Source organism: Periplaneta americana, chromosome 5 (assembly GCF_040183065.1).
Source record: "Periplaneta americana isolate PAMFEO1 chromosome 5, P.americana_PAMFEO1_priV1, whole genome shotgun sequence".
Classification (NCBI taxonomy): domain Eukaryota; kingdom Metazoa; phylum Arthropoda; class Insecta; order Blattodea; family Blattidae; genus Periplaneta; species Periplaneta americana.
In genome coordinates, this window is record NC_091121.1 from 60858440 (window position 1) to 60886054 (window position 27615).

At 35.9% G+C, this 27615-nt stretch overlaps 1 protein-coding gene across 1 annotated transcript in view; it reads left to right on the forward strand.

Annotated features, from left to right (window-relative positions):
• Window positions 1-27615, forward strand: part of LOC138699708 (HEAT repeat-containing protein 3) — an 84220-nt gene that overhangs the window by 48049 nt on the left and 8556 nt on the right. Inside the window, exons 4-9 of the mRNA XM_069825791.1 lie at window positions 16438-16538; window positions 22186-22295; window positions 23616-23753; window positions 24176-24439; window positions 25584-25714; window positions 26211-26332. Coding sequence (XP_069681892.1) covers window positions 16438-16538; window positions 22186-22295; window positions 23616-23753; window positions 24176-24439; window positions 25584-25714; window positions 26211-26332 — 866 coding nt within the window. The remainder of the gene's footprint in view (window positions 1-16437; window positions 16539-22185; window positions 22296-23615; window positions 23754-24175; window positions 24440-25583; window positions 25715-26210; window positions 26333-27615) is intronic.

Genomic DNA, 27615 nt, shown 5'->3' on the forward strand with positions numbered 1-27615 from the left:
TAAAAAAATAAATGAATATATTATTTTTTAAATTCGTTATTTTACGACACTCTATCAACTGCTGTGATTATATAGCGTCTGAGTGAGATGAAGTGATAATGCCAGCGAAATGAGTCTGGGGTCCAGCGCCGAAAGTTACCCAGCATTTGCTCTTAATGGATTAAGGAGAAACCCAGAAGAAACCTCAACCAGGTAACTTGTCCCAACCAGGATTTGAACCCGGTCCCGTTCGTTTCACGATCAGGCATGCTAACCGTTAATCCATGATATCTTATTGATACTGGATTATTAAGCTAGGTTTATTTCTTACATATTTTCATTACTTAAGTAACTACTCTTTCTTTTGGTTTTGAGCATAGTATAGGCTATATCAGTTATCTTTAATTTGATACATGAAACGGTATTTTAATTTAATTTTAGCCCATGCTTCTTAAAGTGAGAAAACACACAAAAAGCAGACATTGAGGAAAAGAGAAATAAAATTTGCTAGTGCAGTGAAGAAACATACTGTTCTCCAACCAGGAGATCAACCGTGAAAGGAATGTGCTTACTATTGCGTCATCTATTGGAGCGAAGTAGATAGATAATATTATCGTTATAACGTCAGTTTAAAGACCATGCGCTCTCCTGCATATGTTTGGAGAGATTAAAAGACCAGGAGATTAACAGTGATCTAATTTTGTAACTAGGGTAGTATAAACATGTCTATCAATGTTATTGTTTGTGCTGTGAGAGCTAGCCAATAGAGAAACGAGTATCCACGTGTGTGACCTTATGACATCTTATGATATCAACATTCATTCACAGCATCACCCCCTGCGTTTCATTCCGGAAAGACTTTCTCGTGGTTGGAGCACAATATTCTTGTGGTTACATAAATGCAAATTGTTTGTCCTTAATTGAAACTATAGATTGTAAACTAGACTATACGTTTTTCTATAGTAGAAATATTAAGATTATAATACGGAAAGCTGAGAACTATAATTTTTCTCAAAATTGTCATTCCAAGTGTTCGTAATATCTTATAAGCTATTATTTTAAAATATAGGCTATGTAAATGACTCGATTATGGTTGCTCAAACCGGCTGTAAGTTAGGCCTATTCTTATTTCGTCACATTCGCTATGACAACTTGTGAATGCATCGTATTCTAGAAGGACGAAGGCAGAATTTGATTCTAGCCCTTGTAAGTAAGCAATTAATTCTTTCTGTGTACGGTATATGTGGCGTATTATCGGAAATTAATATCCTCCATCGAAATAGTTTTGAAAACTGTAGCCTGTGTTAAAGGCTCGTTACGCACGAGGAGTGACGTTCGGAAGCCAGACTATCGATCTTGAGCATCGCATTGTTATTCTTAACCGCTGACAGTGAATTACACTGTATATATCTGCAGTTCCATGGCTATTTATTGTCAGTGCGCTACTAGGGGTGTGTAATTTCAGCGCATCACTCATCAGTAATATTGATTCCCAAGGGTTGTAGTTATTGCACTGGGCCCCCCTTCTCTCTCCCCATATCTATCAGTGTTAGAACCGTCCCACTTCTACTCTGCTGCCCGGTATATATGCGTGGGGACGCTGTTGGTAATTTTGCAACCATCACATTAAAGTTAGGTGGGAGGGACATGGGAATGGGGAATTATTAGCAGCCTTTGGTGCCATCCTCTGTCCCCAGTTGTAATCTACCAACTCAAATTGTGATGGGCTTCATTAGTCTGCTCCGAAATGAGACTGACCAGTCCCTAGGGACGGACAGAACAGCGTGAGTGCGATGGAAAATACAGAGAGGACAAGTACAGCTAGATGCAAATGAAAATAGGTAGAGAGATGCTGCTATATAGCCCCGTGTTCATATCCGTTGTTACACAAATGTGTCCTGTGAGTTATCTACAGGTGCTCTGTTGTTTTGCTTAATTACACGGTTATTCGGGCCAAAAGAGATGTAAAATTAAATGTAATCATAAGTGTCGTGTCCGAGAGTGGCATCAGAGATATTCAGTCCTGTTCCCGTAGGAGCCGAGTGCATTAGTCGTTGCTCTGGGATTCTGGTGCTGTCAATTTCCTGTGTTTTTGTCACATTTAAAACAGCCTATTAAAAGTTCCGAATGGATTTACGAGTGCATGCGGATCCGTATCTTTGTATCCGCCTTTCCAAAAGCATCGATGTAATTCATTTAGAGTTTCGCGACTGTACGAAGATTGTGTGACCTAATTAAGCGTCCGAGATTTAATTCCCTGAAGGGTCATTAGGACATTTTCCCACAGTCAATACCTGTACGATATTCTTTCTCGTTGTAGATAAATTGAATATCCTTAAAGTGTGGTATTTTCTTCGGTTACGTGGAATAATTTGTCGAAAGCATCGATGTTTTAAGTTGTGCTAGTGTTCTGAGATTGTGTGACCTAATTAAGCGTCCGGGATTTAAATCCCTAAAGAGTCATTACGGCACTTTCCCATAGTCTTCTCTGTAAGAGAATTCTTTTTTATTGTAATGGAGCTGAATATTGTTAAAGTTTATAGTTTTATTTGTGTACATGGAATAGTTCTCTTATTTCCTTTTTCGAAAGCACATTTCTAATTGATTTAATTTGAGTTCTGCTACCGTACGGAAATTGTATGACCTAATTAAAAGTTCAAGCTGTAAAACCGTGCACTCACATTATGATAATTTCCTTTAGCCTTTTTTCAGAGAATTCTTTCTAGTTGTAAAGCAGCTGAATACGTATAAAGTACGTACAAAGATATTTTCCTGAGTACATCAGCTTCTCCATGTTAATTTATTTTGAATTTTGCTAATGTAAGAACAGTGTGATTGAAGCAAGCGTTCGAGATTAAATAGGTACCTGCGATTACTAAAAAAATTTCTTGGATGTAACCGCGAAAGAAAAAAATCTCTTGTTTACCTTAGCTGTGAATAATAATATAATAATAATAATAATAATAATAATAATAATAATAATAATAATAAATAAAGTTTATTTATGTAACAAAATTGCAATGTAGAATGAATTTCAAGACTATCATTGTACTCATAGCAGTTTTTAAAATTATTATACCAAATGAAAAACTTCTATCTTTCCGCTGTCTCTTCCTCTTTCCCTGCTCAGTCTCTTACTCTCCCTCCAACCCCTCTCTCTTTTATTGTATACTGTTAGTCCGCTATTAACTCCAGGTTCACAATGCTCAAATAGTAAATATATGTTTTGTATGTGTTCAAGAGTGTTACATGTGACATGCGTTTCATACGTAAATCCACATTGTAAATGGAGCGAATTTGATTGTGTGAGGTTTACGGGTGCATGGCCACTCCTTTCAGCCAGTTGCGTCATTGTCTTGTCATTGCTATGCGGCTCTGAAATGGAACAGCGTACGTTGATATTGAATTGGACTTGGGTCATTTATGAGACTCGTTAGAAAACCGATCAGAAAATTCTCAACGTTCTGTTGTGGGGTCAGGGAAGTTCTGATAGTTTGAAATTAGCTTTCCATGGAAATAAATTTACCAGCTAACACGCGATACGCAACAGGAGAGAACAGAAATTTGATCCGTGACAGAGGCCACATGACACCTATTTCCCTTCCGCGTTTCTCCTCCTCCCAGCGACTACGCATTCATTTTGCCGTTGAAGGATGGCGATATTTTTTGCAGCTTTCATGACTAAATTAAAAAGACAAAAAAAAGTTTTTACATACCGGTACTCAAAATATCTTTGCTAAAGCTAAATCTGCCTAATAGTTATGCAGTTTTTCTTAATATGCCGTAACATTCTTCAGAAATTAAAAATGAAATCGTTTACATTGAAGGATGACATTTTTTTCTGCACCTTTTATGACTAGATTAAAATGGCGAAAAAAGTTTCCACTAAAATGGAGCGCGAGGTAGTGACGAAGTAAGGCGTTGCGATGCGAGACGGAAGGTAGTGAGTTCGATTCTCGATGAAGTCATGGATTTTTTTCCCCCACTGATCTAGTCCTTTCGGCCGCACTATGCCCTCGGGGTTTATTCGGCCTCCAACAGAAACAAATACCGTACCAAGGTGTTTCTTTGAGTGCAAAGGCGATCAACATATAGAAATTACATCCCTACTGCTACTAAGTGCCGATTGTCTCTTAAAGCTGGAGCCTTAATCCCGTAACTCCAAGGGCTAAGTGGGACCTACAAAGGGATAACTTTGCTTTACCATTTCTAATGTAGGGATGAGCCCTAAAAGAAATGGGCCACGGACCTGCACTCACATCCCCATGACCCCGGTAATTACTCTAAATTTAATAATCATTTTACATCTATGCCATCTCGCCTATTTCATCATAGAGCCAATTGGCTGGTCTCTATTTTGAGATGATTGAACAAGACTCGTGTAATAATTCAGTGACTAGTCTCTTATATTGAGACAACTCATCCTGCTTAAGGTATTTCCGTGGTTTTCCTAAGGCGTTAAGACAAATGTCGGGATGAGCCCTATGAAAAATGGGCCACGGACCTATATGCCCTTCCCAATAATGTTTTCCAAATTCTAACAAAACGACGTAAATGCCCTGTTACATGGGCGAGGTCACTCTTATAGTCGCATTGCGAAAGGACAGAGAACCTTTCAATTTGCAGATTTAGAATTCGCGGCGTCTCTTCTGACAGCCTTCACCTGCCTTAGTCATCGAACAACAGACGACTGAGTCTTCTCGACTCCACTTCCAAAGCGAAATGGCAAAGCTCCTTTTAATGTGCAAGCTTACTCCTGCCATCCGAACAACAAACAAACGAGTCTTCTCGACTCCACCTGCACTGTGAAATGACAAAGTTCTTTTCAATGTGCAGACTTACACCGGCCATTTCTTCCTTGTCCTGTCCCGTGATTACTTTGATCACATTCCCCTCCCCTCGCCTATGTGGTCCTAAGAGGTTACGTCCATTTTCGGCTTTTCCCCTTCAAAATTTTCTAGAGCTCCTTCAGTGGAGCAGCGTACCCGGAGTGAGACAAGTGGCCAACAGGCTTGAAGCTCGCATATTCAGTTTCTTTCAGCCCCGAACCCTTTGCAAGGACGCGTTTTGCGTACCTTTTAAATCTCTCCTCCCACTTCTCTTTCAGTTCAGTTTCACCATTTCTGAAATGTCTATAAGCAATAGCAGAAGTTTGAATAATTCTTTAATATTGTCTATCTCACATACGATTTCATTTTTAATTTCTGAAGAATGTTCTAGCGTATTAAGAAAAATATTACACGCTGTTCACGAGTGTGGACACTTTTTTTTTTTTTTTTTGATAGCTGTACATCGTCGTTTAATTTTCCGTCTCTTTATTTCCATCTTATGTCCACAGCAAAGGTTAGGGGAGACTGTTGTACCTTTAGCATAGTGTACCTTTGAACATTTTTTGTTTTTTATTTTTTGCTACTACCTATAGAACTCAAACTGACGTAGATGGTAGAGAAAGCCGCTAAGTAGCTCTGGTCGTAGTTTTGGTTTGATTTATTGCAAAATGTGAGTTCTGTGAACGAAAGAATCTTTTTTAGTACCAAAAGTAAACATTTTGTTCATTGATATATGTTATCTAACATAAAACCAGATTGTATTTGTTACCATCCATCAAGTACAATGTGTTCCATATCATCTGGTGAGTAACATCTTATTTTAATTTCCATGATTTATTCGAATCTCTAGTTTTGGTAGCCATATTTGTTTAAACGTGCACGCTCTTGTGCCTTTGAACACAGAACATCTTGTACCATGGAACATGTTCCAAGGTACATAATACTATTGGTTTTTGTCTTTATTTTATTTTAAGATCATGTCACGAAGTAAGTCTGGAATTAAGAGGTCCCCGAATTGATCCGGATGCGTTGAAGAAAGCTGTTGAAGCAATTCTTGTTCCTCCAGGAAATAAAATCTAAATCAGAGAAGCCTGCTCTGGTTTATGATGGCAAACACATTTTAAATATGATTGTCAGTTCTTGCAACTATATTCCCACCTACATTATATTACATGTGTTCCAACTTCAAGAGGGTGTGTTCTAAGGTACATGAACCTGTTGTATCTTTGAACATATTACATTTTATTTTTTCCATCCTTAAGAGATGTGTAGAACAGGAAAATATATACACGAAGTTGTAAAGGAATCTTCAATAATCATTTAAAGTATTTTTTAATTTAAAAATATGATTTCCCAAAATTTAAAAAATAAAATAAAATGTGAAAAGTGTTTAAAGGTACAACAGTCTCCCCTACTCCATGTTATGCAAGTATTGCTGAAAGATAATCACTGTCACATAATGTCGCCTAATGAGAATTCGTTTTGATTTATCTCTTTTGTTAGCGGAAACTGTAGGAACTAAATTACGTTTCATAAAAATTGCAGAAAAAACAAAACTATCTCGTGAGAAAAGTACAAGTATTATTGATACATTATGTCAACTATAATATCAACGTAACACTACCTTAACTTACATCATATTAAATTACCATGGGACGTCGCATAAAGATACGTGTAATGTATCTACGAGTGTGAGTCTCTATTATTTTTCTCAATTTTACCTGACCTACCACAGTACGCAATACAAGAAATACGGTATCCATTTAGTTGAAGAAGTTTACAGTGGTAGTAAATAGGTGACGTGAAGTTCTCCTCACACACGCGCTGGTGTGTACGTGTGGAGTCCAATGTAACTACTGATCGGTGCCAAGGGGTTTCATTTACAAATAGATGAACGCCTGAAATAATTTGTCTCCTTTTGTATTAGGATTCCACCTTTGAAAGTTACTCTATCCATCCCGACTTGTTCCATTTTATTATAAGTAATAAAACTAAAACTGTCTTCGGTTTTAATTCTGTATTTATAATACAAGGAAAAATGTATTATTTCATATTTATTATTTTATACTGTTCTGTTTAATTTATTTACAATTTGTATAATATTTCCTCTTGTTTCTCTATGCAAATTTGTCTCTAATACCTTTTGATTTTCCTCGTTTAACTAGTACGTTTTAATAAATATTCATTGTGCATGGTAAAGCTAGAATCGTTACATATTTCACAATTACTAGATCAGTATTTTGATGCTATGAAGGTAATATGTTAGACGTCGCGTACAGCATTAAGTTTTAATTCCAGTCACATTTGTGGAAGACTATGCCTTCATTATGCTATGTCTATATCGGTGTATTGCTTATTTTTTTCAGTATTGTGTATATTTAGAAGTAATTTAATTTCCTGTTTTAATATCTTTTGTATAGATGCTGTTTTTTAATATAGTATAATATTTTTGTTTCTCTCTTGGCCAGTTTATTTCCCATAAGTCCATCATGAGATTAGGTTAGAATCCATTTCAGAATTACTGTTATTCTTGACTTTTCTAAAGCTTCTACATTTTTCTGACTTTCTAAACTTCTGAATGTTTAGCGCTAATGTTACTGTCTTCAGTGTCAATGAGATTAGCTGCTTTGTTGAAATTATGATATTCCTATTCATCAGATCAAAATCTATTCCAGCCAATGACAATCACGTAGCGATTGGTCGTTGCTGTGTGTAGACAGGCGATTCCTTTTTGTCATTTTTATAGAATATTATAAATATATTAGTTTCTTATAAATTTTATCCATTCATAGATTTCTCCCAAGCACATGTCCTTTATTGCAAACCCAGCATCCCGCCTTCTTCTTAGTCTCCGCATATGATCCACATATCTTAATGTTGTCTATTATCTGATATCTTCTTCTGCCCAGATCTTTCCCGTTCACCTTCCTTCCAGTGCATCCCTCAGTAGGCAGTTTCTTCGTAGCCCGCGACCAGCCAATTTCTTTTCCTCTTCCTGATCATTTTCAGCATTATTCTTTCTTTACCCACTCTTTCTAACACAACTTAATTTCTTATTTTGTCCATTTCACATTCTTCATTCTTCTCCATATCCACATTTCTAATACTTCCAGTCGTTTCTCTTCACTTCGTAGTAATGTCCATGTTTCTGCCCAGTACAGTGCAACACTCCACACAAAGCACTTCACTAGTCTCTTCCTTATTTTTTCCAAAGGTTCTCAGAAAATGTTCCTTTTCCTATTAAAAGCTTCCTTTGCCATTGATATACTCCTCGTGCTCGTGAAAGAAAAATGTATATATTTTTGTTACAGTATATTTTAGTACCGGTAGAATATAATATTAATAGTGGCTGAATGACAGTGAATATATATTGGATATCGTCGTTTTACAAGCAAAACACATTGTCAAAAATATTACTTCTGAGAAAAAGGCGTATATAATGTACAAATACAGAATTAAAATTTGGAGCGAGTAGCTCAGTTGGTAGAGCAGCTGGCTACGGACTGGAAGGTCCGGGGTTCGATCCCAGGTGGTGACAGGATTTTTTCTCGTTGCCAAACTTCCAGAACGGCCCCGAGGTTCACTCAGCCTCCTATAAAATTGAGTACCGGGTCTTTCCCGGGAGTGAAAGGCGGTCAGAGCATGGTGCCGACCACACCACCTCATTCTAGTGCCGAGGTCATGGAAAGCATGGGGCTCTACCTCCATGCCTCCCCAAGTGCCTTCATGGCATGTTATGGGGATACCTTTACTTTTTACTTGATGGGAGTCCACCCATATGTAGTCAACAATTTCGCACGACTGCTCACAAGTAGCATATGCAGGGTGTAAGGGGTATAAGTGCCGTCCTTTTCACAGTCGTCGGGGACGGTCTACAGGATTAAAAAATGTCCATACAACATAGGATCAAAACTTGATAGCTTTCCCAGAAAAAAATATTTCTTCTCTTATTTTTATTCGCGTTATACTGCTTATATCGTTAGTAAAATTACGAAAACACTTACATCAATAGGTATATCTAGCAAAGAGTTAATATTAGTTTAAATAAATATTTGTGTGTTACATTACGTTTTCGTGAAATTAAATAAAATTGCGTGCTTAAATTTGTTATTATTCTGGCGTGAGAGACGTGGCAACGTGTTCAGTAGGCAGTACTCTGCACAGACGTACGTATATGCCTAGATCATATACGTAACAGATAGGTCGGCCTTATAGGCTTTGACGTTAAAACTTTTGTCAGCAAATCAAGATTTCAGGTATAACTTCCTGTAAAGTTGATTTGAATAATTTCGAGGGAAAAATTGTTCCGGAGCCGGGTATCGAACCCGGGACCTTTGGTTTAACGTACCAACGCTCTACCACTGAACTACCCGGGAACTCTAACCGACACCGATCCAATTTTTCCCTCTATATCCACAGACCTCAAAGTGGGCTGACAACCGTCAAGCAACCAACTTCGAGTGTACACTAACTCCGTGTGACTTAAATTGTGGTTTTCTGTTAACGAACAGTGACGTGTATTATGCAAATCAAGATTTCAGGTATAACTCCCTGTAAAGTTGATTTGAATAATTTCGAGGGAAAAATTGTTCCGGAGCCGGGTATCGAACCCGGGACCTTTGGTTTAACGTACCAGCGCTCTACCACTGAGCTACCCTTTGAGGTCTGTGGATATAGAGGGAAAAATTGGATCGGTGTCGGTTAGAGTTCCCGGGTAGCTCAGTGATAGAGCGTTGGTACGTTAAACCAAAGGTCCCGGGTTCGATATCCGGCTCCGGAACAATTTTTCCCTCGAAATTATTCAACTTTTGTCAGGTTTACTACGCTGCCATCTAGTTGTTACATAAGGAGTCACATCATAATTCCCATTTGAATTGCATTAGCGACTGTACTGGCATCTCGTGTTCGTTTACGGCGGACGGGTGGCGATCCTGGCGGTCTTTCTCTTCAAAGTGCTGCCGATTTCAACATAGCGATGAGTTATTTGTTACATATATATGATCTAGGGTATATGTCAGCTGAGTTCAATCTCCCTGTACATAGGTCTACTGCCGAGCGGATGACAGTTCGGTACCAGGTATTCGATAAACAACTACATTGTCATTCACAGTTTAGAAATATCATATGTTATTAATTTATATAGCGGGTTTTCAACGATTATTAGAAATAAGGGTCTATTACCTCGTTTCGAAAATCACACAAACCGAAATTTCTTTAAAAATGATACTGCTTTATGGAAGCGAGAGAGATTAAAATGTTGCATTTAAAAAAAAAGTTCGTGTGATTTTGTGCAGTAAACAATTGTTTATTTTTTAAACGTACAATAAAAAATGGATCAATATTACCAATATTGTTAAATAAAATGGAAATTTACCATAAAGTTCTATTAATGAGATTGAACATTTGTATTTGCTGCTCGCTTTATATAAACAGCGGCCCGCCCCAGCATTAGAAAAGAGCATCTGTTTTGTACTGTTATGTCACAATCTATTATATACAGTCACGAAGCTCAATACTTAGTAAATATGCATCCATAGATAGTTGCTCACCACTAGGATCGCTAATATCGCCTCATTACAGACAATGCGAAATAGTACCGGCACAGTCTATTGTTTCTAGCACCCTCACAACTCAAGTTTCGTGACAGTATATAGTAGATTGTGGTTATGTCTGTATCCGCTTGAACTGTGCTGTGTACTTGTAAACTCCCTCCTCCCCATCCAGCAATGTTGCCAAAGCCTAATATTGTAAACTTTAGTAATTAGTTAAATATTGCAATTAGAAAAAAAATGTGAGGACATTTTTTCTTTCTTGTGACATGAACAATCATCAATTAATGGCACTTATACCCCTTACACCCTGTATACATGGTTCTTGTTTACTGCACATGCGCAGTGTGTTGTAAGCGAAACTTGCGCAATAAGAGAGCTCCAAATTTTATTTCCGTGTCTGTATGTGTATAAACTTAGAATTGGAAAATGAAATACACATAAAGAGAAACAACGTACTAAAAATATTTTGAGGATCCAGATTCGTCAAGAACTTTCAAGCGCCTTTTCCTCAGAAGTAATATATTTGATTTAATGTGTTTTGCTTGTAAACCGACGATATAGTTTCGAAATATATTTATTAAGCAAGTCAGAGATTTATGAGCAATTCTTTCATAAGTGACGCTTGCGAGGAAAAATAATAAATATTTCTATATAGTAATTACTTTCTATTTTCGCATGAATAAGTATGTTTCTCCTTCATTCATGTACTACATTACTACTATTGTATTTATATTTATGTAGTAATTAACTAATACTGATGTACGAGTAATTTTTTTAATTTGTTTTTACTTGTCATATCCGTTACATAAAATACAGATTTTTTTAAACTAAAGTAATTTTATTTCAAACCAAATTAATGAATGAAGTCTGTTATATTGAACTGCTTTATAGAAAAAAAATGATATATTATTTCTGCAGTGCCTGTGAAAAGTGACATAAGTCAGTGTCCACAAACCTTTTTTGATAATTTATTGACAACTTGGTTTATGTCGATTTGATTTTTTTCTGTATGAATTATTGTAATGGAAGAAATACTTATGTCTCTTTTTCCAAGCGAGCAGATGTTCCGTAAGTTATCCAAAAATTATCAAAAAAGATTTGTGGAAACTGACTTTTTTTCCAGGCACTGCAGATTTAGTTCTAAGTAATAACAGAGTTTGTCAGAAATACCAGTCAGTGCAATAGGCTGGTGCATATTGTTACATCTGTTACAACCTCATAAATGAAAGCAGAGAGAATACAAATTTGAATGTTTTATGATGGAAATTGACAGACGTGTAAGCATACACTTGAATTATGTTTCTGCCTTTATATAATTCTTTCAACATAATAGAACTATACATTTATTACAATAGTTGTATGAAAAAGGCGTGTAACTGTCGCATCCGTTAATGAATGAGTGTTACGTCACCTGGATATTTGATTGTAATAGTTATAATTTATAATTTTATATGAATTAACCTCATTTCATTCTAAATGTTATTTAGTTTTTGCCAACTAGCTTTCCATCGACAAATAAAAATAAGTAAAAGCACAACATTAATTGGATAACGAAAAGCGCAAATTTGAGATAACTGCTTTAATCTCCCATTCTTTGTAGTTGTTCAGATCGTTTAAGTTGTGGCCATTCATCACGCAGGCAAAAGGTAAGTATGCTGTGAACGTGTAGTAACAATGGAGGGGATCATGCGGAAGGGGGGATATCAATCACAGTAGCTGTGTTCACCGGAGCGGATAGGCGCTAACCATTTAGTCCCGCCGTGTTTTTCTATGGCTGATTTGCTACGAGGCTCCGTGAACTGAAGTTAAACTGACAAATTATAAAATGTAGTGCAATGAAGCAGTCATCTCGTGTGCGGTTAAATTTATTTCTTACTGAAGATGATATAATAGCAACTTCAAGGGGACACGGCTGTTAGGAATGGTGGTTTGCAATTGTTACATATTGTTATCAAACTTCGGACATACATTTACGAAGGACGGAGTATAATATGTAATAGGCCACCAGCGATACTTAGGGCTGCTTATTGGTTTTGGTAAATACTAATGTGTCAGCTTTAGATATCCGAAATATTGGAACATTTATTTTATAATAATATGTAATAATAATTAATTTCGAAGTTAATGTATTATTAGCCTAATTTGAGCACATGTTCGTCAGCGCAAATTAAAATGTTAGCGAGGAAGCAATGAACAACTTTACGATATGCTAAATTCACGGCACTCAGTGCTTTACAATCTTCTTCACTTCCTGTTTTGGGCTTAAGCCCGTTCCGACTTCGATATTAAAATGAACTGGCCCATCTCTCTATCACCTATTTCACTGACGCTAGATAACGAAACAGTTGGTACAGAGTCGTTAAATAACCGATTTAAGAATGTTAAGACTTTGTAATTTTGTCATTATTTTGTTTCTTAGATTTTTATTCTTGATATGTTCTCTGTAATAAATTGATCATAAGCATTGCGATATCCTAATACAGTGATGTCAAAGCAAGCTCATTTTTTTGACCTTGACGTCGTGCGCGGGCATCAAGCGCTAAGTATTGAAAGAGGAAGGGTTGTGTATATGAATAAGCAGCCTGTTGGGTTAAGAAAACAGTGGTGCACAAACTTCAAACGGAACGTGAAATTTTATGTCGTTATTTTTATATGGCTTCTTTCTGTTTGATATTATCTATATTGCCTGTAAAACAAAAGTACTAATACCAATTTCTTAATATTGCAGTTGTGTTTTTAATGTTAATAACATAATAAAGAGTTAAGAAGGAATATTCACATAAATTCCATAGCAGTACAACTATACTGTACTAAATGGATGAAACACATCATTCGTAAAGAAAGTGATATCTATAAAAAAGAGACTGAGTATGACATGATAAGTTGGAATTGATATTGATGGTACCTTTAACCTCATAAAAGTATTCAATAAACCAATCAAAACAATATTACAATACAAAGCAAAGTTACCTAGGTGCTGTATATGTTTTAAGTGTAACTAATATTCCATAACAAAACTCTTATCGCATTATGCTTTTAAGGTAATATTGGTGACCAACTTCCTATCATCAGAATATTAAATTATTTTCTCGAAATATGCTGAAGCTATAGAGCTGGCATTTTTACAACACATGGGCACGTATCTTTTGCTTATGATGTAACAGCAGTTGCTTTGTTAATTAATTTTCTTACAAATAATTTCCATGCGAATATTTTCAAAATTTTCAATACACTAACTTGAGTAATACGTATTTACGGTATATTAGATTTACGAAAACATTCTGTAAGGCTACTAAATAAATAGGCCTATATCTGAAAATTTCACTTTTCTATAAAGAAAAGTTGAGAAAATATTTCTTTTGAATAAAAAAAAACCAAACTTGTGAAAAATGAGCATTAAAATTAAAACTTACATTCTTATAATGCAGTTATACTTCTCAGACAAATCTAAAAAATAACATGGATACAGTTTTAATAAGTTCTCTTCCCTTTATGCATTGAATCAGTGCTGGCCATCCCTGAATATAGCTCGACCAAGCGGCATATACTACCTCTTTTTCTGTCTCTTTCCTTTCCGCTGTAAAGCGCTCAGGCTCTCCTGAGCTCTAAAGCGCGCGCTTGCTCCTATGGGCATCAATTGACATGACTGTCCTAATAGCTAAGCCATATTCTGTATATGAACTGGATATGCATCCTTTATTTTTCAGATTAACATAACTCCTTACGTTAAAAACAATAGATTTATATGGTTTTTAAAACAGCTTGTAAAAGTTATAGAACACAATTGGTTGGCTGTTTGTTCCGAGGGTATTTGGACACTCGTATTCTGATTCTGAATTTCCTTGTTACTTCGTGTTTTCTCACAGGTCACAATGACTGACCAGGGGCACAGACTGGGTCCGATATTAGACTCATTCGTTACCTTTTTTAAGTCGGATGTTTGTTTCAGAGATGGAGGTGTCTTGTTTCTTGACTGTCAGTCCACGCAGTTTCCCTCTGTTAGTTTCTGCTCTCAAACGCCAAGGGACTCGTTAGGAACCGCGTGTTCGGCTTTTCAGCCAAGCGTTAAGGCGCAAAATCAGCAAGAATAAAAGGTGTAGACTGCGGATTAGAAATAATGGGATTAGCTGAACCCTACAAGATTATACTCTACCCATGTCTTTACCGTATATATCCATTTTCCCACAAGGAGCGAGCAAATCGAATGCGTTGCTTGTGTATAATGTTCAGAAAATCGTAATAGATGGCAAGGTCGATCTAGCTACATGATATGAGAGTGAATTATTCAAAGTCCTGGTGGAGCATGAATGGGTATTACTGCGTGCGGGAATGGTGCTATACAATATGGCAGTTCTCAGTAGTGGAGAGGTTCACCGATCGAATCCAGAATGTCGCACTTGTTACTTGGATTTTCTACACTTAGCGCTGTACTTAGCAGTATTATGTAATCAGTTAGGCTGACTCTATGAATAAGCATGTCAATTTTCAATGACGTCAATCCTAATATAAAAATATCGGTGTGATAAAGATCAGACATATTTCCATTATAAGACTTTAATTTACGCGTTTTGCAACAATTCAGTTCATATTACTAATGGTTAGAGAACGTATTTTAAGGTGCTAAAAGTACTGTTTAGGACTTTATAAACTACATTTTAGAACTCTTAGACGTTTATAATAAATTAATAATTACTAATTGTAATTTTATTATTCATTAAATATCCCACATCAGGTACAATTTGTGTACAAAAAATGTTTATTTCCAGTGGAATCAATTCCAATTTTGAAGCAGTAGCTACACCACTGTATGCTTTTCTATATCCTCCGTGGTGAATTTTTTCCGATCGTCCCTGAGCATCCACTTGTACACGGAGAAACTTCTACGTCCCAGGACGTTATTAGCGCACATTTCATGCCTGCAACTGCTGCTGGTTCCCAAGGCAGGTTCGCAGTTGTCTTCTTCAATTAATAGCTACTAAAGATCTAATGGTTCTATAACCAGGATTTCGTGGCTGCACCGATGGTCCCTTCGATCGCCTTGGAAGTGCAGAGCTCAACAACGAAGAACGCCTAAATGAGTGGCATTCCACATTTTTGCAATTCTGTGATGAAAACGGGAGGATGGCGAAAATTTACGCAGAAGAATATCACAAAAATACCCCTTCATGTTGAATTACCTTCTTGCCGCTCTGATTGGTTGCACCTCAGGTTCGTCCAGTGTCTCAAGTACCTGTCTGTACCTCACGTTATTTCAATAGCGGACCCTCTCTCTCTATGCAGATAACGTGCACGAGAACGAAGTTTACCGTTTTGGCGTTAGAACATGGCATTTCGTTTGAGATATTCATCTACTTAGAACAGCTCAAGATGGATAAATTTTTCCGGATGAAGTGCAACAAGACTCAGGAAAGAATTTTGAGTTGAGATTCCAACATAGAAAAAGTTGAGTCGTGAATGCTCCGCCAATCGAAAACGATCGCTCATTTAACTCGCCGTAACTCGTAAAGCAGTAAAGATTTTAAAAGTAATTTTCATTCTTTCTCGACATTTCTCTCGCTTTGGCCCCCTATTTAATGTGAAAAATAAAAAAAGTTTGCCGCTTATCAACTTTGGAGATGTAAATGTCTATTCTGAACAAGGTAGTATTTTTTTCTTTTCAAAAAAAGATTTTCATTTCGAATTTTTTTTCTATGCTTTCTATAGCCATTGAGCTATGAATTAAAATAATTACAACGCGATTGATTGGCTATCATAGGAACTACAACATGATAAATGTTAAAGGAGTGGAAAATATCGTACTTGGTAACACTTTTATGAGATAATATGTTTTGTTTGCTTTGTGGTAAAAATAGTATTCCATAGATTATAATGTTTTGAATGTATTTACCAGTATGTAATTTTAAAATAACTTACAATTTAAATTTCGCCATACATGCGGCAATATTCGAAATATTAAAAAAATCCGGATTATTTTTAAAGTCTGAAACTTTTTTAATTGTCATTGCGTATGTTTCTGTTTCCCTTTTTTCAGAAAGTTTAATGGTTTCATTGTTACAAGAATGTTTCTTTTGTTCCAGTATGCTGAAGATTGGCAACCTTCAAAAAAGAAATCTGAAGATAAAATAGATGAAGTGGCAGATACATTTACTCAAGCAGTTCATTTGTTGTGGAATCTTTGGTACGTAAAACAACACTTTAATTGTTTTGGCAGATAATGGATTATAATTATGTAAATAATAATTTAATTCATAGATTTTTGTTACATTTAACTTGTACAGTTCAAACTTTAAGATCAGTCATCACGTGTTTCTTAGAGATTTTCAATAAGGACTTTTTGATCAATTTTCCATAGCGTTTCTATCTTCTGTCGATTGTTTTTTATATCTATATTGGGGTTTATGTCAAGCCCATATTTTGACGTTTGATTCATGTCACGTTGATTCAGCATTATACCAAACATAAGGACTACATACGTATAGCCAGGAATATTCATCACTTGCAATCCTAGCCTTAAAACGAGGTGCAACTATGACGTAGAATATGTTTTAAGCTTGTACCTGCATGCGATTCTGAGATTCTACGTCACTGTTGCACTTCGTTTCAAGATTAGAAATTCCCGCGCTGAACATGCCTGATTTGCACATTACATCACATTGACACTGGACAAATTTAATATCTAGCCTTAGGATAGTTTTGAATACATGGCTATGGCTTCATAATTGCGTTTAGTATATCCATCCGTTTCGAACTAAGATTAAGAACTAGAAATAAATGACGGGGAACAGCCTCTATCAGAGAGCTCAGCTTCTCTCGCTACAGTTGCTGTTGTATGTAGGCACTCATGCTGACAGCTTATAATTTTACGAGTTTGCCGTCCCTGAACTATATGAATATGAAAAATAGGGCCAATAATATTAACTTTAACCTAATTTTGTTTTCCAGTCTCGTTGAGCATAGTTATTGCAAAATGTAATTGCATATTTTTATGTGCAGGGAACTTCTGCAAAAAATGATACATGGATATTAGTCATAGGCTATTAGAATACTTGTACCATACTGTAAGATTTGTCTGTTATCACATGTTTGTGTAAACGATTGAAAATAGGACAATAAATTAGTTCTAAGTGTTGTTTTTCTGTTATCTAAAATAGAAATACACATCATTTTCAATTAAATGTAAAAGTTCTCATTGTTATTGCATTTCATTTATGCAGTTCAGTCACAACTGAGGGATAGATTGTTAAAAAATTGTGATTGACAAAACGGCTTTTGAGTATATTATCTCTAAGGATATGGAAGGAAACAGGAAGGACTTGAAAATGAAAATAATGAAAATTATTATAAATAAGCAAATGGATGGAAGAAGAAGTGAAATTAGTAGCCAAGAAAGTGTAGCAGAAGTTTTAAGACGGGATTCAATTAGTTCAGGAGAATCCGAAGCGAGGGCATTAACCACACAAGAAATGTCTGACACAGCGAGTTCAGGAAGAATAGAAGTAGGGGAGAGTTGGACAAAACGGGATACTTAACACGGAGTCTTGTATATTGCCTGTTGAAGTGATAGGAAACAATTCAATTTTTACTTATGAATCCACTATTCTATGTACTTTCATAATACATTTTGATTTTCACTTATAATGATATTATAGCTAAACTGGGAAAACAATTTTCTTGGAAAGTGCGCAAGTATCCCGTTTTGGCCGACTAGTTGGGTAAAACAGGATACTTATTTAAAATAAAGAAAATATTGTTAAGGAACTGAAAAAAGTGTGTGTTTTTATTATAATGCATAATAAACACACCAAAAAGTGTTTTGCATCACCTGTCAACCAGACCTTCAATAAAAGATAAAAAGAAGGAAAGATAAGGAATGAAAATGTATTTATTTTTAACAGTTGTTGATAAAATTATAGCAATGGTGTGGATGGCCAAATGGAAATTGAGTATTGGCTGGAGTACTTCAATAGAGAGCAGTGCTTCCTCTTGCATTGATAATGCTTGGATTCTTCGTGGCATACTGTCTAACACCACATTTATCAACTGTTGATCCATTCTATCCCATTCTTCAACAGCAACTCTGCATAGGTCTTCGATATTGCGTGAGGGGTCAGGGCGCGCAAGAATGGCTCTCTTTAGTTGAACCCAGACATGCTCAATTGGATTCATGTCTGGAGAACATGCGGGCCATTCAAACCTGGCAATTCCTTCACGATTATGAAAGTCATTGATAACAGCCGCACGATGGACTCTGGAATTATCGTCCATAAACATGAATCCTTTTGCGAAGTGCTGATTAAACGGTGCTACTATGGCTTGAAGAATGTTGTCCCTATACTGTGGAGCCCTCAGCATTCCTTGGATCGACACCAATTTTGTCCGCGACCCCACATAATGCCACCCCAAAACATCACTGACCCACTACTTTACTGCATTTGATTGTAGGGGTGTCTGAGTCGTGCAGCATTACCTGATTCTTTCCACACACGTTGTCGATGATTATCTGGCACAAGGCATATTCGGTATTCGTCCGTGAATAGAACTTTCTGCCAGTTTTGTACAGTCCATTGGTGATGATTTCTTGCCCAGGTGTAACGTTGTCCATGGTGCCTAGGTGTAAGAGTTGGGCCTCGCCATGGACGTCTGGAGTGCAGTCTGCTATAATGTAATCGGTTTCGTACAGTTTGATTGGATACGCATCTCCCTGTCGCAGTTTGAAAGTCATTGTTAATCATGGCAGCAGTATTCTCAGCGTTTCTCGTGGCAATAATTCGCAGATATCGGTCATCACATTCTGTTGTTGCACGTGGACGACCACTACGAGACATGTCGTCGACAGTACCTGGGTTTCGGAAGCGATTCCAGGTTCGTACCACATCACTCTGGTTCAATCCTAAGCAGCTCGCTACTTCCCTTGAAGACAATCCTTCCTGACATAGAGAAACAGTCCTCGCACGGTAGAAGTTCATAATTGACCGCCTTGCTATTGTTCAATCTCTTTAGAATGAAATAAAACTGTTTTACCCTGAGTTATTCGCTGAGAGATGAGATTTCTTGCACTTCTGTTTACATCTGTTTACTTTTTCAGTCGGTTTCTAGGATAGACTTATACTGTTTCTCAACATTGTTTACGTTTTTCAGACAGTTAAAAGGATAGCTTTCAAATGTTTTATGAATATTTCTTGAAGTGGACTGTAAATACCACTTCTACAGGTGATGCAAAACTTTTTTTGATGTATTAGTAGTACTAAAATATGTATGTGGGCTTAAATGAAGAATATCAAATTATTATATGTAAGGTCTATCCTGTTTGTTGACATTGATTCATAGTCCTAATGCAGAATTTTTCATTTACAAAAGCTACAGTAGAATTATTCGCAGTCTTCCGATTCTATACTACTGCACGCCTGATGAGCCCATTCTTGGCATTGAATACACTTATTTCATCATCCCCCTTCAGGTTTTGAATTAGAGAATTCGTCGTTGTCATCATCCTCTTCTTCCTAACCACTCTCATTGTTGGTTGTCATAGCGAGAACATATTCAGTTCAGAATTTAAAGTGAAATCCCACATATACAATGCAAGTTGGATAAAACGGGATACTATCCCGTTTTGCCAAACCATAGGGTAACCTGTTTTGTCCGACTAGGAGTTGTAAAGAAAAACATGGCGTCACAACAAAACGGTAAAAGCTACAGCGGTTTTCTTTACAAAGAATTAAAGACTAATAATGTCTTATTTATATAAGAGACTTACCTCTTCAATTCTGCGAATTTAATCCCAGAATGTGTCATTTAAAATCAATCGAAACAATTTAGTAAAGCAGCTGATTTTAAACTTTTCTCTACACAACAAAAATTAACGTGTTCGTTCTGCATGTGAGCACTGCATAATGTCCCCTTCTAGTCTAAGAACAAAGTCCTCGCATCATTCGGTAACTGGCAGCACTTTCCAACGAAATAAGTCGGGTATCCCGTTTTATCATACCATCCTGTTTTATCCAACTCTCCCCTAGACACGTATGACGTCATGGACGCGTATGACACGTACTGTGCTCCAACCACGAGAAAGTCTCCGCCGGATGAGACGAAGGAAGGTAATGCTGTGAATGAATGTTGATGTCATAAGATGTCATAAGGTCACACACGTGGGTACTCTTATCTCTATTGGCTAGCTCTCACAGCACAAACTATAACATTGATACAGACATATTGATACTACCCTAGTTACAAAATTAGATCGCAGTTAATCTCCTGTTCTTTTAATTTCTTCATACAGGAAATAACATATGCAGGAGAGTGCATGGTTTTTAAACTGGCGTTATAACGGTAATATTATTTATCTACTTCGTTCCAATAGATGAGGCAATAGTAAGCACATTCCTTTCATGGTTGATCTCCTGGTTGGAGAACAGTATGACGCGTGGTCGCAAATAAGTCCATCACCATGCAAGCAACAATAAATTGAAGACTGCTGACAATAGTGGAAGGGATAAGATGACGAGCAAGCTGATGGCGGGAAGAGTAGGTCATAGAAAACAGGTCAAGAAGGGTAAGGGAAGACGTTCTGAGTCGACAAGGAAGGGAAGTAAAGAAGATTTGGATAGTTCATCTACTTGTGAGGGGAAGAAAGGAGGAAGTAAGGGACCGCAAAACTTCAGTCTACGAAGTTGGTGCTTAAGGGGGGAAATGGTAAAAGAGTGGCAAAAGACATAGAAACAATTAAAAAGGTGGCAAAAGACATAGAAACGATTAAGTAAGTGTTCAAACAGTAATAGTAACTAGTAAAGTAATCGGAGGGAAATGTATGAACGAATAAGTGAGCTAGTGTTCACAGAAAAAAAAAAAAAAAAGAGATGATAAGAGGAAATTGAAGTATTTGTTAATAGGAATTGGTAGTCAAATGTTACTAATATGGGAAGTGACTACTAAGTTTAGTGTACAATTAGAGAAATTGAAATGATAAGAAGTATTTCAATGTAAGTTTACAAATGAAGGTTGAGTTGAGCATTGTCTTACAAAAATAGTGCCTAACGAAAAATTTATCGAGGGTGAAAGTGAACAAATAAACATGTGGTTCAGTGACTAATGAAGAAATAGAGGATAATAAACGTGATGATAGAAGTGAGAAGAGGTTGAAGTGATTGTAAATTGGAGATGAAAGTGAATGATTATGAATAAGTAGCGTTAGTAAAAGTTAGTATAAAAATTAGGGAAATTTTAGACAATAGGAAATACTTCAATATAAGGAAACAGTAAAAGTGGTGAAGTGATCACTAGATAGAACGGAAAGTTTTCAAGGTGAGAGGTTAGAGAGCGAATTGAGGGACTGTATTCTAGTCATATATCATATCATATATCATATCATATCATATATCATATATATCGTATCATATCATATCATATCATATCATATCATATCATATTGTATCATATCATATATCATATCAAAGTAATTCTAGTTAATTTCTGTATACTTCTGCCATAGTAAGGTTAATCGTAATAAAAACAAATTCGTGTGATAAATAGTACCACGTAGTTGGCCATCATTTTTCACCCCATTTGCTTTCAGGTTAGTCAAGTGAAGGGATACGTTGCATGTGCCATGAAAATAAGTGGAGTAAAATCATTCTTGCAGTAGTAGTGATCTCATACATTTGTTTAGATTAGGACGAAACTGAACTTCTGAAGAACAGCTTTTCACCTTGCTTGTAATGCGATGTATTGTAAATAATATTTTCAGATTATTAATATGTCTTTAATTCGACTTTCTTTCTTGCTTGTTGTTTCATAGAGATTAATTTTATTAATATTGATGTCTGTTTCAGTGAGAGCAATGGTACGGCAGTGAAGTACTTCAACAGTGGAAACTTACTGCCTGTTCTTGTGAAGTGCTTAGAAGTTGGCGTGTTCGGAGTAGATATAGCAATTGCAGTTGGTAAGTGCACATATATAGATATACTTTTATAAAAAATATTATTTTAGCAATTACAGGTATTAAAATATAAGTAATAATCCACTGCATTGGAGTACTGATAAGCATGTTTGACTGCAAAATTAGCTGGTCCGAAATCGAATCTTGGGTGAGACAAGTTGCGTAGTTGTGGTCTTTGTGGAGTTTTCTCTCAATCCATTAATAGCAAATGTGTAACTTTCGGCACCAGATCCTGGGCTCATTTTGCTGTCATCATCTTCATCCATCCTATCTACTACCATACTCACGCCATCGTATCTACCATATGGGGTGAATAGAATCTGAAGTCACCAAAAAATAGGCAGAAGCACTGTATATATATATATATATATATATATGTATGGGAGAAGTAATATTTAATATTTCATACATTACTTTTTCTTCGTCATTTTGTCCTTACTTTGCTAGTGACATTTAGAAGAGATGTAAATTTGACTTTTTCTATTACTGTTAACAAAAAAGGAAATCACAAGGTTTCGAAGATTGGCTCTATCTTTGTCTTCAGGTGATCAAAAATTAGATGAGAGGGGTTACTACTCTTTGGGACCATTACATACAGTTGACTTTGCAAAGTCAAGCAGATTTATAGTTGTTTAGGACATTATTTGGAACAGTCTATATCCTTTTTCGTTGCTATCAAAAGAAAAATTCCAATCTACACTTCTTCTAAACAATTCACCATTGCATTCGTCGTCATTTAGAAGAACACTAGTGACATGTTTCATTCTCATTCCACTATTTATTAGGTATTATTATGGAAAAATAACTACTACTATATTATTTTTCCATTCAAATCAGTGTTTATCCATATGATCCAAGAGTGATTGAATTTTTAATTTCCTTAATAATGTCTATTTTTATTTTTTACGTAGCTATTTTTCTTTAATTTCTGCATTCAATTGTTGTGGTTGAAAAATAGAATATGCAGTTTGTAATAGGAAAATAAATGTCTTTCTTCTTCTTCTTCTTCTTCTGCAGGTAATAATAGAACACATTATTAATGTATAATATTTATATAAGTTAGTTTTAAGAATGTCATATTCTCGAAACAGTAGACTATAAATCTAGGATAGCAAGGCTGTATTAATAAAAAAAAGAACCTTAACACACTTTTGCTATACGTAGCAATGAATAACCCTTGTTGCATTATAGCCTATATTTCAGGCTTAATTTGTTTGCCACTCAGAAGAATGACGTGATAATATATATTTTTGTAAGGATATTGTTATTAATAAGAAACAATATCAATTGAATTAATTTTCTTCAATTGTTTGTGCGTTTCAGCTCAGTGTCTTCATACAGTAACTGAAGATAATCCAGCTGCAGTCAGTAAACTACAGGGTTCATCTCCTGCCCTCCAGAAACTACTTGATCTAGAGGATTGTGAACCAGCTTTTCTTCTGCTAAGAACTCTGACCTGTGGTTAGTCAAGTGTTTATAAATTTTTTATAATATCATATGCATTTCTAGGTTTAGAATTTAGTAGGCGACCTCTCTGGTCATATCTATCTGGCCTGATGATGGGACCTGTATGTTTGGGGGGGGGGGGGAGAGGTGAGCAAACTTGGCTAAAATAGCCAAATATGAGTCGCAACGAACTGTTTCATTTTCCATCACAGGCTTTGCCAGATATTTCAGATAACAGATGTAAAAAATATGGTAATGTTCTTGAAAAGCTACAAGAAGAAATTAAAAAAGATTCCAAGATTTCAGAAATTTAGAGAAGTTATTCATTGTTTTTCTTTGTTTCGTTTACAAATCTTATCAAATCTCCCATCCACTACCTACTATGGAATTGTTGCTCTAATAAAATGTTGACTTCATTGTGTTTATCCTGTTCATAGGTCTAATACTTAACTTGAACTACGGCAAGGTTTCGAGTTTGTCTCCGACCATTGTAACTCAGATTATGTGCAGTCTGACAACAACATTGACTGTTAATCATCGGAAGATTCTGAACGATTTCACCAGCAGCATGCCTCTAGATGAAGCAGTAGAGATATCAAAGAAACATACAGAAATGTTGAAGTGCATCACTAACATCCAGTACCTCATTGAAGCACAGAAGATAGCCATTGAGTTGCTGGCGAATGTTTGTTCTGGAGATGGTATGTGTTAAGAGAAACAATAATGAAAATGGTTGATTTATTTGTTACTTCAGATCCTAAAAATTCGGGTGGAAAACCAATTGAAACTTCATTTGATATTCATCAATAATAATTTGCCTGTATGTTACAAACTTCAGATTTCGAAACAATTTCTAAAATTAATAGTAATTTTTATATTGTTTATAGTGAGTAAAAGAATTGCTATTTATTTTAATTATGATTATGATAATTATCTTGAAATTGAACAAAAAATCAAAACACTTAGCTGATATTCAGAAACTACTAAGGAGTATGTATTTAACTATAATATCTTAGACTAAACTGTCCAGTTATTTTCACTTGTTTTTAATATTTTCATATACTTTAATATACAGTAGATAATTACTTCAGGATGTATAAACCCTAAAACAAAATATACATTAGTTTTTTGGCTTTTTTTGTATGCCTCCCAATATCTAATAATACTGTCCCTGTTGTTTTCTATGTATAAGTTGCAGAAATGTGCTGCCAATATTAATATCTCTCACTTCTTCAGCAAAGTGGATCATAAATGAAGAGTCCACTGCAAGAATGATGGATGTCACTTTCTTGTCGAAAATGAACCAAGACTGTCAATGCATAGCTTAAGACATATAGAATGTACATAGAGAGTTATATGGCATTAACACTGATAGTCATTGTCCAGTAATGATCGGAAAATCACAGTTAAGCTTTGAGCGCTAAGCATTTCATACTTTCAATTGCTTCTCCTGCAAAATGTATTCCAAATGACATCCATCATTCTTGCAGTGGACTCTTCAAATATTTTAACATGTTTCTCTTCAAGTATGTCACAGTACAATTTCGCCAAATGGGATTGTTATAAAAATGTCCATCGGCCTCAAATGTTTCATTTATTAGCCCATAATCCTTCATGTTTCTGGACTGATAAAAGGATTATTTGCTCCCTTTTTTCCTCTTTTTTTTTTTTTTTGTAGGTAAACTGTAAATTAAATTGTTATTGAGGTTACTTAAAAAGTAACCGACACTAATTAATTAGTTTTTCATATCCAAGACCACTGACTTCCTTGTAAGACCATTACATAAATATTTTTTTTTTTTTACCATAGATATTTTCATGCCTGCAATTCCACACTTTTCACAGATGCTGATGATGATGCCATGGATCAGGATTCTTCTGGTAATAGCAGTGATGATGTACTCAGTGATTCAGGACTGCCTGAGGATGATAGTGTTTCACCATCTGAGAAATTTTCTCTCTGTGTACCATCAGAGGTATGCACATGATATAATTTTTAGATATTTTTTGTGAATCTTTACATACAATGAGAAACATGCTGCATGGATTTTATTCCGTGTAAAGTGAGTTCTTTTAGAGGAAAAATGATAAAATTTGTTTGGGATGTAATGGAAAACTTAAACTCATATTTTTTTTTTTTTCTAATTAAAATGTGATACGCACAACAGAAGTGAAACTTCGTAGTCTTTTTAAATGTGTGCAATGAGAGTCCTTAAATTTAGTCTAAATTTCACACTTTTATACTCAGTACTCTTCAGAATTTAAAAATGAAACAACTGATTTATGATAGCTGAAATAAGATGTGAAAATTGAAGGACACAAAATAAAATTCATTGTATAAATTGCTTCTCAAATATCCGATCAGCACTTTTATTAGGTTTAAAGTCTTTATATGATGAATCAATCAATCTTCTTAATGTATTCAGCTGTTTTTGTGAAAAGAACTTCCACTGTGTAATATTTTTCCTTCAGGTGCACGAAGCAGTGTTAAGTGGGCAATTGGTGGAAAAAGTTTGGGATAAAACACAGCTCCCAGCTGAAAATGTCTGTCAAATACTGAAAGAACATGATGATGGAAAGTGTGTGTTCAATAAGTAAGTTGCCAATACTTTTCATTACTTCTAAGATAACCTCTTAATTTCCAGTGGCATCTGTAACAGTTTTCTTTTCAAAGACGTATAAAATGACTTGATGTGATGCCCCAAAACTTACAAGGTTTTGATGAAAATGGACAATCAGATTTTCTGATAATGAGTGGTTTTTCATATAGGTCTACCATCTTTTTGGTCGTCCAAATGCTCTTCAGTTTTGCTTGCAGGGGCGGCTCGTCCATAAGAGCTGCGGAGCTGCAGCACTCCCTGCTTTGACAGGCCGGGAATATGTACTATTATCTTATGCATAATCTTTTTGCGCGTCGACTGTATTGGAATTGACACTGCATTCAAAGTCGTCCTGGAATCTGCAGGGTGGTCAGCTCATAGAGAGTGTGTCTTGCTTGGTCAGGGGGTAGAGAGGTGAAGGGGAGCAGAGGAAAACTGCCGCTGTTTAAAACCCATATTTCACTGCAGTGGTTGCAGAGCCAGGAAACAAGGGATTTTTCCTCTCCTCCCACACCGCTATTGTAATGCTGCGTCAAATGGATTCTCGATTCCCTTGAAACTTAATGACAAAATTTTTCTTTTCTTTTCACATACTTATTGTTGTAGAATCTTATCGAGTTAATATAACGAAATTAATATTCTCTTTTGCCTTATTATTACGTATATATCCAGCCTCCAGCAGAACCTAATATTTGCCTTAACTCAAAATGATTGCATGAGTAGAATCCTTTTGATATAGCACGTAAAATACGAAAGAGACTTCTTTTCCAGTTTTAGAAAATTGTTGACCATCAGTATATCTGAGTGTTGCTTTGGTGTGACATCTTAATACCATAACTTAACCAGTGCAAATGTGCAAGCATGAGTGTGTGTGAATTACAGAATTTTAATTTTATTTTTCCCTTGCGGAGAATATTGATGTAATGAAGTGAAATTAAAGGGTCGTCTGTTACCCGACTTAAATCTTACTTAAGCTTCATCCAGCCGAAATAGTGCATATATGTAAGGAAGTATAACAATGAAATTTACGCTAAGCATTTGTGGTTACGTGGATGTGAACAAAAAAAAAATCTGTATTTTGTTTTCCTTGCCTCCTCTTCGGTGGTGATACTGCATGGACTAGGAGTGGTGTGACAGATTTAGGACATTTGCCCCTAAAAAGCAAAATGCACGAATCTTTGCAGTCTCACCTGAAAAATGTTGTTTCATTGGCTATGTTATGCAACTCATACTGCTGTGCAATTAAATGAAACGAACAGAACAAACATTCTCAAACA